The sequence below is a fragment of the Scomber scombrus genome, chromosome 7 (assembly GCF_963691925.1).
Source record: "Scomber scombrus chromosome 7, fScoSco1.1, whole genome shotgun sequence".
Classification (NCBI taxonomy): Eukaryota; Metazoa; Chordata; class Actinopteri; order Scombriformes; family Scombridae; genus Scomber; species Scomber scombrus.
In genome coordinates, this window is record NC_084976.1 from 10,348,547 (window position 1) to 10,364,992 (window position 16,446).

At 41.2% G+C, this 16,446-nt stretch overlaps 1 protein-coding gene across 1 annotated transcript in view; it reads left to right on the forward strand.

Moving 5' to 3' along the window:
• The window catches only part of LOC133983282 (eukaryotic translation initiation factor 3 subunit H), a 63,453-nt gene that overhangs the window by 16,187 nt on the left and 30,820 nt on the right, over positions 1-16,446 (forward strand). Inside the window, exon 3 of the mRNA XM_062422317.1 lies at positions 16,076-16,243. Within this exon, the coding sequence (XP_062278301.1) occupies positions 16,076-16,243 (168 nt within the window). The remainder of the gene's footprint in view (positions 1-16,075; positions 16,244-16,446) is intronic.

A 16,446-nucleotide genomic window follows, 5' to 3' on the forward strand; every position in this document is an offset into this window, starting at 1 on the left:
GCTGAGGCCCAATCAGATTAAGTTCATACTTTCCTGAAAACTTGACTTTGCTCTTATTCTAATTAGCTTATTTTCACAACTTGGGAGAAACCGTGGCATCTACAAAGGTTTAAGCAACAGGCACCCTATCAGTCATCACTTAATAACTCCACTCTTGGCAGATAGCGCTCTCTTCACTTCTTTCCACCTGTTAAGTCTCTCTGTTCTGGCTTTAGGGTGTTTTTCTTATTAAATCCCCACTCTTGTTTGTAGAATAGGCCTAGTTTAGAAATATTCTTGGATTGCACTGGATGATTGAGCTTTAACAGATTTTCATTTTTATTTAAAGCACTGGTAGTGTGGAAAACAAGAGAAATGAGCGTTGGAATGGATTATGGTGATGGTTGGGGCCCTCCTCTGCTGTAAAATAATTCATTTCTATCTCCTCTGCCTTTTTAACTTATTTAGAAATTTGCAGCTCAGGAGCTAGAGGTGTTGAGTCTAAACTTGTTACTAGGAAATTTTAAAATTCTCATTAAGAGTGCGAGGGAAGCTTCAGCACTACACTGAGTGCATACATAACTTCTGTAGTTGGAGTTTGAATTTCAGTCTGATGATAAGCAAAGCAGGACACTGAAAGTGTGCTAATGCTAAGCTTCTTAGGTTGGGTTGTTGGGTCTGGGATGTAAGGAAAGATGGATTTAGAGAAATCTAAACAACTTTTGGTGAATAACATCTCACGGATACGTTTAAAATAGACTCGGTATCTATAAAAATGAGGCAAAAAGGCCCATAGTACCAGACCTTTAAGTCTGGGAAAAGCTTTTAGTTCATTTTCAAACATGTTTAGAGTTGTTCTTTTGTTGCAACATCTAACCTTGTTTGAGCCTCAGTTTCTTTACTTACTCTTACTGCCATTAGTTTCCATTAGTAGTTGATCCATTCTTCCCTAGAACAGTATATCCCATTCTCCAAGCAGACATACAGACTTGTTGAACACAGTTGTAACAAGCAACATTAATCAGGGCTGTATTCTGTGTAGGTGCTCTGCAGTAGTACGTGCTGGCTAACTGGTATGGCTTACTGGAACCTAAATGGAACAGAGCTATCATTATGTTATTAGTTACACCTGTGCTTTTGCTGCTGTGACAAGTCAAAATGTCTGCTGTGAGAAAGGTCTTTACCTCCTGTGCCTCTGGCTGCAACATTACTCTGAGGCATAATAAATCCACAGCAATGTGCAACGGTTTGCAAGGTGTATGTATTTCCCCCCAAAATGCTTCTCTTTTTTTTTGCGACTGTTGCGATCATGGCCAAAGAGTTCAATTTTTGTTTCATCAGTGTGCAGCTCTTTGTTCCAACAAGCCTCTGCTTGATCCAAGTGTTGTGTTGCATACTGAAAGCGTGGTTGCCTTCTGACTAGCATTGTGCAACATGACTGAAAATGTTCAAATATTCTTATCATACAATAATATCTAGCACAATATTAATTCCTTTAATATATATTTTTTAAACGAATAAGATTGAATGGCAGTGTTCTCTTAAAGCAGGCAAAACAAGCCATAATCTTTCCAACTATGCGGACAATGTGCAGACATTACCATGAATGTAGTGGAGAGGTTCAAGCTAATGTCACTATATCTTAAAAAACTAACTTTTACTTCTTAAATGAGCTTAGCTTTGGTTCAGTAAGTACTTTTTTCAGTTGAAAGTGAACAAGTGTAGCCCATCCATTTATTTCAGGAGTGCATAGCGTCCGCTGCAGCAAGCAACCGTATTGATACAGCAGGTGAGAGAAGGTTGGGGAGATGAAGCGGCCAGCTAACACCATCCAGGAACAAAATAACACCTGAAGTGAGCTGCCTCTGTCGTATAGTGATTCTCATACTGATTCATGTGTTGCCTCATTTGTTCAATATAGTGGTTCTTCTATTGAATCTATCAAAGTGGCATTGGTGCATGTCTAGAAAATGATATTAATACTGTCATCTGCCGGTAAGTGCAATGAAAATAGAAGAGAATATGAATAACAAGGGGAAGTGACATTTCACCTTTGATGTTTTATGTTCCACTGAAATATGCTCAACCTTTCATTGCCACTTGATACCCACAGAATTATGTTAAATGTTAATGTAAAATTTGTTCTGTATTTCAGTCTTTTGTAAGAAATTTTAATTTATACTGCTGCTGTAGCAGTTAGGCTTATGCAAGACTGTTAATTGATTCTTATATTTATATAATATAAGCTACTGCCACCTATATTTTACATTACATTATATTCTTGATTGCCTTAGACATTCAATATATCAATTAAAGTATTAAGAGTTAATTAAACAGAGCATCCCCTTTGTTTCCATGGTAGGTGCCCATGTTGGGTTGACACTGTCCCTCTTTAATGGAGGAAAACATTGCTCTTGGTGAAGGCAACTTATATTTTGCATTGTGTAAATCATCAATTCTGCTTTGACTAACTGGCAGGAAAGCTGCAGCAGCTGCTCCAGATTTGTTTGGCTATGCTCCATCCATCATTGTCCATCCAATGGTCCTTGACACCTCCACTGAATTGTCTCCTTCTCTTGAGATTGTAGTGGATTGCAGTCTGTCTGCCTTCCTTTTATCCTCCAGTCCCTTCATTTTCACATTGCTCCTGTGGTCTGCCTCAGATGCTTTTATTCATAAACTAGCAAACTTGCTTCTTCTGATATCAAAGAAAACCAAATTTGAAATGGACTCAAAGCCAGGCTGAACTACACTTGACAAAGTTAACTGGCGTTCATGCTTCAGCAGAGTTCTGCCGCATGGGTAATTCAAAGGAGCTGGGAACTAATGCATGTTTAGATTCTAATGGCTGTGTTTTGCATGCAAAACCATCCCTAACAATTGCCTGTATTGTAATAGCATGCTGTAATAATGGAAATCCAGAGCGGTCCAATGGCATTATATGTTATAAGCTTATGTGTCAGATATGAGTTTTAATACCCCTAAAATGTTTTCTGCATTTGATTAACTGTCTGTAAGAGTGAGATATTAGTGCAGGTTTTTGGAATAACATTAAACTGTCTAAATGAGATTTAGGGAGTGGAGAACTCACAGCTGAAATATGAACATTAATGCAGCTTAAAATTGCTTTTCATAATTTGCTACTACTTAATATAAAGACAGACCTTTCTTTTTTTGAAAATAGTTTTTTGTGGAGCACAGCACCTCCATCATAAGACTTGATAACGAACATATGCTGAGAGGTTTTGTTTTTAACCCGGGGTGACTGAAACTGAATTTTCTCTCTTACCGTGAAGTGATTACAAAACAGCTAAATAAATCATGCTGTCAAATTATCGCTAAAGGTTTATGCAATTCTTCGTAATTGAAGATTGTACAGAAGAAAAAATAAATAAATACATGACAGTCACATATTTCTGTTTGTGGGCATGATTATGAAAGTAGCTGGCAACAGAGGGGAACACATTGAAAAGAAGTGTCCGCTGGATGGGATGTGTGCAACAACAAATAAAAACCAAACAACAAAAAAAACCAAAAACTTAATCTTCTTAAACCAAAGCAAAGCAATGGAAGTGCAGCACAAACATAACTAATTAAGGCCAATTACATCAGCATTTTTCTCCAGTAGGGTCTGCAAGGTTAGTCCTTGGATTTCTGAGCTTTAATTGTCGTCTGTGGCAGACATTTTCATGGTGGGTTAATTGAAGTCAGGGGGATTAAAAACGCCTCTGCCATGATCTCCCCACTCCTCGCTGTAAATATATTATTCAGGATGCAGTTTTGTTTGTGTGTGTGTGTTGTAAAAAAAAAAAAAAGTTATCTCCCTTTCTGATCAGGTCTTCCTTGGGGTTAGCCCTTCAATAGATCACGCTACCTGCCCCAAATGGGAAATTGATTTCCTCCGTTTTTCCTTGCTCTCCTTCACTGAGGCTAATTAGTAATTAGAAATCACTTGGCAGACCAATATTGAAGATATCATGTGTACTGTTATGTATTCGGATTTTTTCCCCTCACTTATTGTCTTTGCTTATCGTCTTGAGCCTCTTACCTTGTCTCTCTGTCTCTCTCTCTCGCTCACTCGCTGTAGTGCAATTGTGAGACTGGCTGTTAGTAGTGAACCAGGCCTGTATCTGCTTTTGAATGCTCACCCAGCGTTATAAATCAAGAGTATGGGTCCCCCGGGTGCCGTCACCATCGCCATCAGTTCCACTGTTTTATTCATCCGCTCCTTTGTCTCATCACGATTTTGCCCCATATTAAAGTGTGTGTGTGTGTGTGTGTGTGTGGAGGTGGGGTCAGAATGCATTATTGCACACCGCTGCTAATCCAGGTGGGCTGCAGGGAGTAAGGGGAGGGAGAAAGGTAAGAAGTAGAGAAGAATGTGAAAAGGATGAGAGAAAATGAAGAAGGGCTGAGGATGGCTAAGAGAGAGAGGGAGAGAGAGAGAGGGGAAAGGAGGGTTGTAGGATGGGGCGATGACACAGAAGAGAGAAGGTTATGAGGGGAAAATGAGAGCAACCAAGCAAAAGATTGAGAGTTACGGCAGGAGCCAAGCAGAGGAGAAACAGGAGAAAATAGAAAAAAAAAGATAGACAGCAAAAGTAAACAGCTGTGAGAGAGATTTGGTGGCAAAGAATCACCCGGCAAAAAAATGGAGCTAGATGGGGAGGATGAAGAAGACAAATGGCAATGATGAGTTAGTGGGAGAGCGGCGGTGAAAGGCGAGGAGTGTTTTTCACGGTGAGCAAAATAGAGGAATGAACAGTTAATAACTTGGCGACTGAGAGAGACTAGTAAACACCAGTAGCACACCAGTACAGTAAGTGCTTAATTCCCCCTTTGGCCTTCAAGGTGACAAGGAATTATGGGGTTTTTATGTACACAGTCTTGTAGATAAAAATTGAACAAGACTCCTACTTCTTAAATCCTGGATGTCTGAAATACCTCCTCCCTCCTTTTCCTTTTTTTTTATTAGGCTGCATAAATCATGGATGCTACTATGTTTACTCATGCAGACGCGCATGGTCGTTGAGTTATTCCACATTGTGAGCCCATGTGTGATCTGGATGAGACTGGTGACGTAGGCGGCGCCGTGATTAATGCAAAGATGCCGAGGTCTGTATAGGAGAGAGGAAAGTAGCTACACCTGGGCTGCATCTGGAGAGAGAGAGAGAGAGAGAGAGAATAATTGGTGGTATTTAAGGAGAGGACATGGAGGGTTTAACAAGAATGTTAGAAAAACAAAGTTGGAACCATTAAAAGTGTGTAATTACAGGGTCTGTCTTTGTGTTGTTTTAAGTAGTCTGAAAGCTATTGGGCTGGATTTTAAGCAACAAAGAGAGGATATTTTTTAATTCATTTGGAAGTTGTCCTACATGTCCCATCTGTACCAGTTTCTAATTTGAATGTTTTTTTCTATATTTTTAGAATGTAAAGATGGCACATGTAGTCTGTATAACGTGTAAACAAGTAAATATAACGTGAAGCTTAACAGGACTGCAGAGGTATGTTACCATCCAAACTACACACGCTCTGCAATTTACCTATTGCTGGCACAAATGCTGTTAAATGAACATTGACAAGATCAAGTAGAATTGTTTTTTCTCCTTTTCAAAAAGAGAAATTAGGATATACACACGTGAGCAAACAAACACACACAATTTCACCTTCCACATCATCTTCCCATTCCTATAAAAACAAAGCCTTTTGTGACAAGCGGCGCTGTCAAATGTGCATACGGTGAAGTCGTCTACGCGTTATGCACACAGAGCAGCAGCTTCACTATGCTCTCACTCTTCCCCCTGATGAGCATCACAGCATCGCCGAGTGTGTTTGCGTGCGTGTGTAAGGCAGGCAGCTCTCCGCAGGGCTTGCTTAACCAAGATAAATTGCACCTAATCCACTGTGCCAGGTGGAACATGGACCACGGTGGGTGCACTCACACAAACACACAGACACGGCACACACATCCCATTATAGGCTTGCTGCTGAAAATTAGCCCCGCGCCTCTCCTGACACCCAGACCAGACCACAACTCGATACCACCATTTACTTCCCGGCAACTCTTGCATTTATCACTGCTACCTGCCTTTCCGAAAGACGGCCTCACGGACGGACAAAATGTCATGTCGCGACAGAAGGACAAAGTATCTGCTCTCTCCCGTTAGCACCAGCTGACCTTGAGAATGTGGAGAAAAAAAGTTTTTTTTTTATCTTTAGAGAAGGAAAGAATGTGTTTGAAGTTATTGTCTGGTGGTTTTGTTATACTGTGGGGGGCATGATTTGAGTCCACTTGTCCCCTTAGAGTGAAGAGTCACTGCAAATCAATACAAAATAGTTCTGAGAGATCACCTTTATCCTTTGATGAAACATTTCTATCCTCATGGGAGTGGTTTCCTCCAGGACGATATTGCCCTGTTTTTAGGACATAGGGGGTCACTGAATGGTTTGAGGAGTATGAACATGATATGAATCATGTTATGGCCTTCGCAGTCACCACATCAACCCAACTGAACAATCGAATACCTTCACATTATCACAGCGATGCTGAAAAATGTTGATTATCCTGTCAGGTCACACCTGTCCAAGTTGACAGTACCATTAAAGTTTTTAGAATCAGTGTGCTGGAAATGATGATTTTAAAAATGAAATATGATTTAAAGCAAACTAGGTGTCATATTTTGACAGATTTCTTTAGTTAAACTCAGTCAGGCTTTAAATATCCCATCCCGTTTTAAGATGCATATCAATTACTGTTCTTTAACTAATAATTTGGGTCTGTGGAATTGTGCTCCACAAAAAAAAGCTCAATTATCTTGTTATAATCTTTACAATTACATCTACTGCTTCTCTTAAAAATCCCAGAATCTACGAATATGCAAATATTGTTAGTTTAAAAAGTTGAACTGCTGGACACAAGATATCTCATACTTCACTAAAAAGTAAAGTTTGTTTCTCAGTGTAAATACACTGCAGGCACCATTATTGCCCTCCAAACTATTTGTGATGTCACAAATCATGCTCGTAGGTGCACTCCTCAAAATTGGATTGTCAGTGAGCTCAGAGAGACTTTCCTCCTCCAGCAGATGAATGTGAGAACAGTCCTCTGGTGTCAAACTCTGCACATACATCATCCTGCACAATGAAGCTCAAACATCCAGCTGCAGGAACTAAAAGAAAAACACACTTTTTGAGCAGAGGGGGGACTTTAAATGACTTAAGAATAATGTCATAATTATTGTCATGGTTCGGGTCACTCAACAGTTTTCTCAGGTTTTCGTTCTTACTACTTGCTCTCCATATAAGCAAGGTCACGACATCATCATTTTTCCCTGTCTACATACTGACCCTTTTGAGATCAATAGTCAAAGGTCAGGCTTCTCTTGCAGTGTCATCTCTCTCTATAACACACACACACACACACACACACACACACACACACACACACACACACACACACACACACACACACACACACACACACACACACACACACACACACACACACACACACACATATGCGTTGTCTGCTCACTTAGTAAATTAGCATTCAGAGCTGAAAAGCAGGTCAGTTGTCCTCCTCTTCCCTCCTTTTCCTCTGTCTCCTCCCTTCATCTTTCCGCTATTAACCTCTATTTCTATCTCGCATGTACAGTGTATCTTAATGATGTTCAGTGGTAGTCCTCATTAATCTCGTAGCTGCGTTGCCATGCTAATATCTACACTATAATTGACACTGCCTCTGAGCACAGTTAGCTCTTTTGTATGCTGTTTATTTTCTTTTTCGTACAGTTCTTAGGGGAAGGGAATTTAGTATTTAAGCTAGCGTGTATGTTCATTTTTCATCTTTTTTCATCTTGGGTTCTCTTTATTCGAAAGAGCAGTAGGTGGTGCCTGGAAGCCACCATCGTGTCCTGTGCTTGCTTAACACGAGGAGAGCTGCTTAGTCAGCCATTCTCTTGTAACAAACTGTATGTGTATGTGTGCATATGTTTATGTGTGTGTGTTTGTTGTTTTGTTTGCTGGGAGGAGACTGTTTTGTTGCTGTTGTTTTTTGGAGACAGGCAGAGAAAGAGAGATTGACAACAAATAAGAGAAATCAATCCAGGGTTTATGTAGGTGGCACTTAGCAGGCCGCTCAAGGGCAGCGTCTGTTAGCTCAAGGCCTAATTGGCACATTGTGTGGCGCCTGTTGGACAAAAGAGGCTCGGCATAATGACTGCAACTGGAACCTTGTTGAAGGCACTGCCTGTTCGTGCTGGAGACAGGATTTTCAGATGCTTACATCAGGGGGGCTTTTATCAAGTTAGATCTCTGGTACACGTCGGCAGTGTGGGTGAGGTTTGAAATGACAGACAATATTATGTATATTTGAAAATGTCATTTAGTCTCGGATGCATTTTTTTTTCTTAATATCTAACCGCAGCAGTGCAGGATACAGATATTGTACCGCATTTAATGTCAGATCTCAAGTGTCCTTGAGAATACCCCCCCCCCCTCCTTCATTCATTGTGTAGGCATTGTTTTCACTTTGCAGCTTCATTATATTTCATTCCACCGGCACACAGCCTTTTTTCTCAAAGGTGAATTCTATTGACTGAAAAATGCACAGGAGTTGAGGACTCTGCAGATCAGCAGTGATTTGTAATGTGATGAAGGGACTCTGAGGAGGACAAAAAGTGCATTTATATAGTCAGGCGTTCTCCGTTCTTGTTTAAGGAAGCCAGAGGAGGAGCGAGGTTGGATAAACAGAAAGATGCATCAGGAAAAACAAGCCAAAACAGGCAGCAGCCCGTCTCAAGGCCTTCAAACATTGAGATTCACTTTGTACTCCATAGTCGACAATAGAAGACGAAGTGTTTTGTTTAGTTTTGTCGGAAAAAAAAAAGAAAAGGTGAAGCCAGGTGTGTCAAGAGAATGTTTAACAGGATTTACACTGAAAAGTGTGCATCCAAAATACATATGTACACAGAGATGCTTAAAGCCATTCTGTTTTTACCATTTAAAACTGTATCCATTGAAGTAAATGAATGAGAGAATAGAGTGTGGGGGGGGGGGGTGGGGGTGGAGCAATTATACTAATTAACTACACTCTTCTCCAATCAGCACAACAGGTAAACTCTTTAAAATATAACAGGCTTAAACATTTGTAGTGTATTTCTTTGGCTCTGTTGTATTGAGGAAATGCCACAATGAGCATGTTTTGCTGTCACCACGGGCAACACATGCAGAATTGGTCCTTTAGAGCAGCCAGCCAAAACGAGCAGTTCTATCAAGCATCCAAAATGACATTTTTTTTTCCCTGCGCTTTTTGTAGTTGACTTTGATAGGACGTTGATGGGTCTCCAGAATGACAACAGTTTGGAGAAGAAAGCAAACCCACTGCTTGACTTTTACCATTCTGAACACTGCCGCTCTATGCATCGCAGTTCAATCACAGCTGTATAGATTTGCTCTCAAATACAGCCTAGAAGAGCCCCCCCCCCCCAGAACCACCAAACAACATTTTTCCTAAACCGAGCTTGATCCATGGTCTATCTAACACTCATCGTGCTACCATCATAGGGTAGCATGACGGGATCTTGCCTGGAAAAGGTAATGGGGGGAAATGCCACGACAAAATGCAATCAGGCTATTTTTGTGCGAGATGTCGATCTGTTCGCAAAACTCAGTAAGAAAAGGAGAGTAAAGAAGACATATTTCACCATCTTTCAAACATTTGACACCATCTTATTCTATTATTCATCCACCCAGCTTGACATTAGTGGATATGAACTTAGGTTAGTGCGTGTGTGTGTGTGTGTGTGTAACTCCGCAGCAGAATTTCTAGGCAAGGCCCCGTCAGCCTGTCAAGGTGGTGATTAGAATGTGTTGTGACACACAGACATGTGCATCCTCACACTCAGAGAGACACACAAACACACACACACATACTCGCACCCATCTCCCTGCCTGCACTGAGGTGTTGTGGCCTGCAGCAGCATGCAAGGTCTGAAGCAGTTCACCTCTTGTGTCATTGAGTATTAGAGTATGGACTATCTGTCTAGTTCATTGCAGAGACACACATCCACACGCACACACACAAACTCACCGGTTGTTCCTTTTTGATTATGATTCTTAGCATTACTGCTTGAGGTGGAGAGTTTGGCTCCCAGCTGATACATACCTTCCACCATAACACACACACACACACACACACACACACACACACACACACACACACACACACACACACACACACACACTGAATTTAGATGTACAGCATGCACTTTACAGCATCTTTGGGTTTCACACATCTTCAAATGTCTCTTTCCAGAACACTTTCTATGCGTTTAAGCAAACACAACTGCTCGCATGCAAAAAAAACACTTTTGCACTCCACATTTTGCGCTCTCACCCAGCATCACGTACTGTTTCCTTCTCCATTTCCCTTTTTTTCTTTTCCTCCATCATGCTGAACTCAAGGTTTCACACATACTCTTTTACACACGCATTCGTTTTGTCTCACACACACAAGCGCACTCACACTATCCCCTTTCCTATCCCTGTCACACACACATATACACAATCAAGCACTACTAAGGGAATGGGCAGACTCATTCCCTGTCTGGCCTCGGGACCCGGATTGATTGATAAGAGAGGCAGCAGGGCAGCCGAAATGCGTGAGGAATAGCAAGCGGCGGCGCATGCTCCCACCTTAACGCCTTGATGATATTGTTAAATTGGCTATTCTCTGGCTAATGCTGTCGTTATGTCCACAGAATATTACCGTCTGTCTTGGTAATGCAACTCATGTCATGCTGGGACCCGTATTTTTTAAGATGATTTAGTCTCTACCTGGACGAGACCTAGACTGAGGTATAATCTGAATTTTATCATGTGAGGACCCCTCTGACACCCACGTTGGCCGCTGAGTTAGTTTATAAAAGAGAGAAAGAGAGAAAGAGAGAGCGTGAGGGAAAATAAGCAATATCTGCTACATATTTTTACCTCAGCCCAAACTCTGATGTGCCCGCAAATGCAAATCAGCATCCACCTTTGTGCTTCCTTCACTTTTTTTTTTCTTTTCTTTCTCAAGATCACATTTGTACACAGCGTGCTTCATCAGTGCACTGCCTCTATTTGGTCAGACATCTGTGAGCTGCCCAGCTTAACTGGATTACTCTACACTTGGGCAGACCAGCTCCATTGAAGCAGAGGGTTAAGTGTTTTATTTAAGGTCCCTTCCACCTGAACGGTAGTCGAAGGGACGGAAAATATATTCATTAATTTTACTGCTTTTTTTCCTCCCATATTGCCGCACAATACAAAAAAATTCAATAGCTTGTCGCTCCCCCTTGAAGTAGAAATGACAAACATTTGCACATTAAATGATTAATACAGATACATGATATTTGATTATACTCTGGGATGGATGACACACTAGACACAGAGCAGCCAAATTCCTTCAGCACCTCAATCAGATGGTCACACAGTTTGTTTTCCTGTCTGTTTTTGCAGTAGTGCAAACAACAAAATGCAAATGAGTTAAATGGTCATAATATTTCCACATGTATAAGTCCATTTTGTTTGGTTCCATGCCTTCTTGCCAGTCCACTGGTCTCAGTTCGTGTCAGCATTGTTTTAAAATCAATGCAAATAGGTCAAAACCTTCTGTATGGTTGGACATTGTGTGGTCAATGTGTGAAATCGTGGCCAATTTGTCACAGGGATAGTCAGTGCTAGTGTCTATAATGTGTGTTCCTGGATATTGAATGTTCAGCTGCAATTTCTATAGTGGTCCCAGTTATATTTGCTGGCTAAGTGTACTGGAGGATCAAAACATGACATGGTGAAGCCACGCTCGAGTCAAAAAATAAATAAGAAGAGGATATAAATATAGTTGCAAGAATAAGACTTTTCACCCTTAACTTAGGATGTTTGATTTCAAAGAGAATAATAACTATAGTGATTATCTATCTCTTAACTCCCCCTACTTTATCTGTTTCATTCTGTAGATTTATGTTGTTTTTTACTCTGCATTGATTGTTTTGTCCGAGTGATGCTTTTTTGGAGTTCTTTTATTGTTCGCTCACCCTCATGCCTCGATGGGCCTTTTTCTGCCTCTTTCCTGGTTGATGGTTATGGAGACTGTGGTGGAAATTATACATGAAAGGTTTGACAGTATTTTGGATGCAAATTCAGGAGATTTTTCTCCGCCTGGTCACCGCAGTTACAGTCAAATCAAGCGCGCCTGCAGAGCAACCACTCCACACTACACTGATACAACAGCTACATGATGTTTCAGCTGCAAGACTTTTGTTTTAATACTGTTATTCATCGTTTATTTTGGGAAAACGTCAGAAATGAAAAGAATGCCTCTCATTCACTCACGGGCAGCTGTGGTTACAGGGCTAGTCTGTGGCTGGTTCAGTAGAAAATGTTAAAGTTAATACTTTTTAAAAATAAATTATGACTCTACCCATAATACTTTACATGTAAAGGAAAAGATATTGGAAAACTTTGCAAAATAATTTAAATTTGGGTGCGTGGAGTTTTTTGTTTTTGTCTAGTTGCTGCATTAATTTCAACACAAAATTTCAAAGTTCAAAGAGTTCAAAATAAAAATAATATTTGCAACTCAGAATAAAGCTTAGACATTAGCCTAATTTTGCATCCACTCTCAGCAAGTTAACAAATACATCTGAGGGGGGCTATGTGTTGTCGCTGTTGCAGAATGATTTCTCATCGCTGCCAAGAATGTATTTCTGTATGGATCTATTTCCGAGGGCTCCTGGTCACTCAGTTGCTCAGTTGAACTACGAGCTCTGAGAAGAAACACTGCAGTTTCACGTTCTTTGAATTTCTTCAGAGCCTTCTTTGCGCTTTTGAAATTCTCAGCACTCGAGAAGTTATTTCATAACCTGCTCCAAATCCATACCTTTTCACACTTCTGCCTTTGAAACCTGCAGAAACAGTTGAAATGAACTAATGGTAAAGACACCTCATGGACATTCAGAGGAATTTGAAACAAGTGTAAATGTTAAACTGGTAACATCCACGCTGAATCAAAACTTCAGTCGTCGACCTTAAAGTCTTTCTGAGGAAGGTTAACAGAAAAGCAAGTCAACAGAGATCTGTGTGTTGTCACTCACCAAGACATCACAGTGTGAAGTGATTAAACACAGTTTGTAGCCGGTTAGTTGGCTGAGGAAAACCATCACTTTCTGTTTGTTGTTGTCATCACACTAACAGTTTGTACAACGGGCTGTGTTTCAGTCTCTCATCTACACTGTATAAGGCTCTTACCCACTTAGTGACTTAGCTGATTTTTAGTTAACCTGCTGCTTGATTTATCAATTGCAATTACATTTAAACTCAGTGATCAATGATCAGTAATTAATGCTCAAAGGGCAAATACTGCATGTAAATAGAAAGAAAAAAAAGATTTGTAATATGGAACACTGCTAAAAAAATAGCAGACGTCAGTCACTACATTAATACAGTTAAATGTAAATTATGGACATAAAGGTTTGTTTACTTGACAGATATGTATAATCAGTGATAGCATTGTTGCTCTGAAAAGAGAGTTTTAAGAAAGTGTATTTAATAACAGGCAAACCCGTCACACATTACATTTATTTCATTAATAATATGATATAAGTAATGTTAGGATTTTATGACCCAGATTGATTAGACACTAAACATACAGACATTGTACACACACACAATACAAATCACACAACATGACTATAAAGGACAGCAAAGGGAGTTGCCGATTGGATAAGACAGGGGAGAGAGGCTGTTTATTGGTTTTCTTGCCTCCGTTGTCAATCCTCCAGCCTTCAGCTTTCGCTTCAAAGACAGATCACTTTGTGCACAATTTCCCTACTAATGATAGGTTGTAGGGGCAGGTTTACGCATCACAGGCGCTTGAGAGGTAAGCACCCATACTGATTGGCGTAGAGGTGCAGAAACGGATACAGAAGTTTAGATGGCAGGCTGCTGTCCTTCTCCATTGAGGTGTGTGTGTGTGTGTGTCTAAGAGTCCTCTGCTAGCTCGCCTCTGGGCAGAGCCACTCTCCAGCAGACTAGCTCCTAGTCTGTCACCAGCACGCTTTTCCCTTTCTCATGCTTCGCCTTTAGCTTCCTCTCACACACACACTCCATGTTTTAATTCACACCTGCTCGCTCTTCATTCGTCATTGTCAGAATTACAAAGATGACATCTTTTGCCACCTGCTGCCCCCAAACCAGCTAATTTTTTTATTTTTATGAAATATACCATGCACACATTTCTCCCATGGGTTTGCTACTACACTAAAGAATCAGAGCTGAGAAGCACACACACACACACACACACACACACACACACACACACACACACACACACACACACACACACACACACACACACACACACACACACACACACACACACACACACACACACACACACACACACACACACACACACACACACAGAGAGAGGAAACACACAGTGCCAAACACCACCTGACACCTCCTCCTCCTCCTGTGGTTTTTCACAGAATTGCTACACGGTTTGCAGTCTCTATCTTCCCCCTCATATACTCTATCTTTCTCAATACCTCCCCAACCCTCCTCCCTGTCAATCTTCTCTGCTTGCTTTTGTCTCACTGACCATGTCAATCACTAAATAAAAGGGTAGATTGGTACACACAGTCCATTCCTGTATGAAAGAGTGTGAATAGGGCCTCTCCGCCAGTCTGTGTCCATTCACTGCTCCAATCCAGATGTTGTTGAAATTCAGTGAGATTTTATTGTCGGGGGGGACAGAGGCAGCGCTTCACTAATGCTGCACTCACACAGGAGCTGTTAGTCTAATTGTGGCAGGCCATTGGCATTTGTTTTCACCCTGGAGTACAGTGGAGTGGAACAACATGACAATGAGGGAGAAGTATGTATGTGTTAGGAGGAGGCTGCTTAAATACGGGATAAATTAATCCAAATAATCCAGACCTTGTTCTGTACGTTGTTGCAGAGTTAATTGAGTTCTGAGTGTGACTCTGTGGTCAAATGCGCGCAAGTGACCAACTGAAATATTAATAGCCTATAGTTTGACTCAAGTCACTCCCTGCTTTACATAACATTACCACCAAGGGTCGAATTCAGGCCATTAGAAAGAAGCCAAAAGAGAAATGTCACCCATGTAATTAGGTGATATTACATTTTGTTTTCTTTCACTCCCTTTTCTTTCTCTTCGCCTCCCTTTTTCCCTCCTGACCTTGTTTTTTCCCCCTCTATTTAATACCCTCCTCCTCTCTTTTCACCGTCCTTCACCTTTTCATCTTCTCGGCTCTTTGTCCCTCTCTCTCTCTCTCTATCTCCGCTTGCCATCCTCCCCTCTTCCACCTCTCCAGTTTGTTCTCGTTAACAGCCCCAGCAGGAGAAGGATGTGCTCTACAGACTGGAGTCTAGGGGGCCACAGCTGCCCAATAACACCCTGATTTATAAACCTCCTCCAGCTAGCCTGCATGGAGATGCTGTTTTGCTCGCCTGCCGTGGCTGTTACTTACAGCCGGGGAAGGCAGGGTTGTTTGTATTTCAGGCCGCCACGTCCTTACGATGTGTCTGGCGTAATGAAATGGCTCTCCTCGTAATGTATCTAGCCTTCTCTGCAGTAGCTGAAGCCTGTCTGTGTATCTATCTGGCCTCTTTCTATCCGCCGGGATGTATTTACTGATATATAAGGAATGAAGGGATGGCTGGCGAATTCCGGGCTGATGTTTGTTTTAGAAATCTCCACCACAACAACTTGATAACAGGAGATGAAGCCTTTTGTTTTTCCTCTCTTTCAGTTTGTTTCTCCCTCATATCCTTGTTGCTTATTTTTGTTCTTTCCGTTACTGAAGTTTCTCATATCTTCTCTTCCCCTCCCTCCCTCTGTTCGTACACCGTGTCCAGTTCCAGATGGAGACCATTTATTCACAGATCAAAAAAAAAGAAAAAAGAAAAAAGATTCAATGAAGTTCATTTTAAATTAAATCTTCTCTCTCTCTCTCTCTCTCTCTCTCTCTCTGTCCCATTCCTCTGACTTTTCTTCTCTCTGCTTTCCTACCTCTTTCTCTGCCTCTAGTCCAGTACCAGATGGAAATGATGCGTTCCCTGCGTCACGTCAACATCGACCATCTGCATGTGGGCTGGTACCAGTCCACCTACTATGGCTCTTTTGTCAGCCGAGCACTCCTCGACTCCCAGTTTAGCTACCAGCATGCCATCGAAGAGTCCGTTGTGCTCATTTATGGTAAGTAGCCCAAAACAGACCACATAAAAACTGTATTTCAATGTTACATTTATTTTCATCTGCACCACTGCACATACCCAAACAAAATGAGCTGTGCGTAAGCTGTTGAAGCTGTTAGAAAGATTCAATATACCAGGTCATATATCTTTCTCCAGCAATAAAAATGGGACTAATAATGAGTTGATTACATTACATTTATTGGT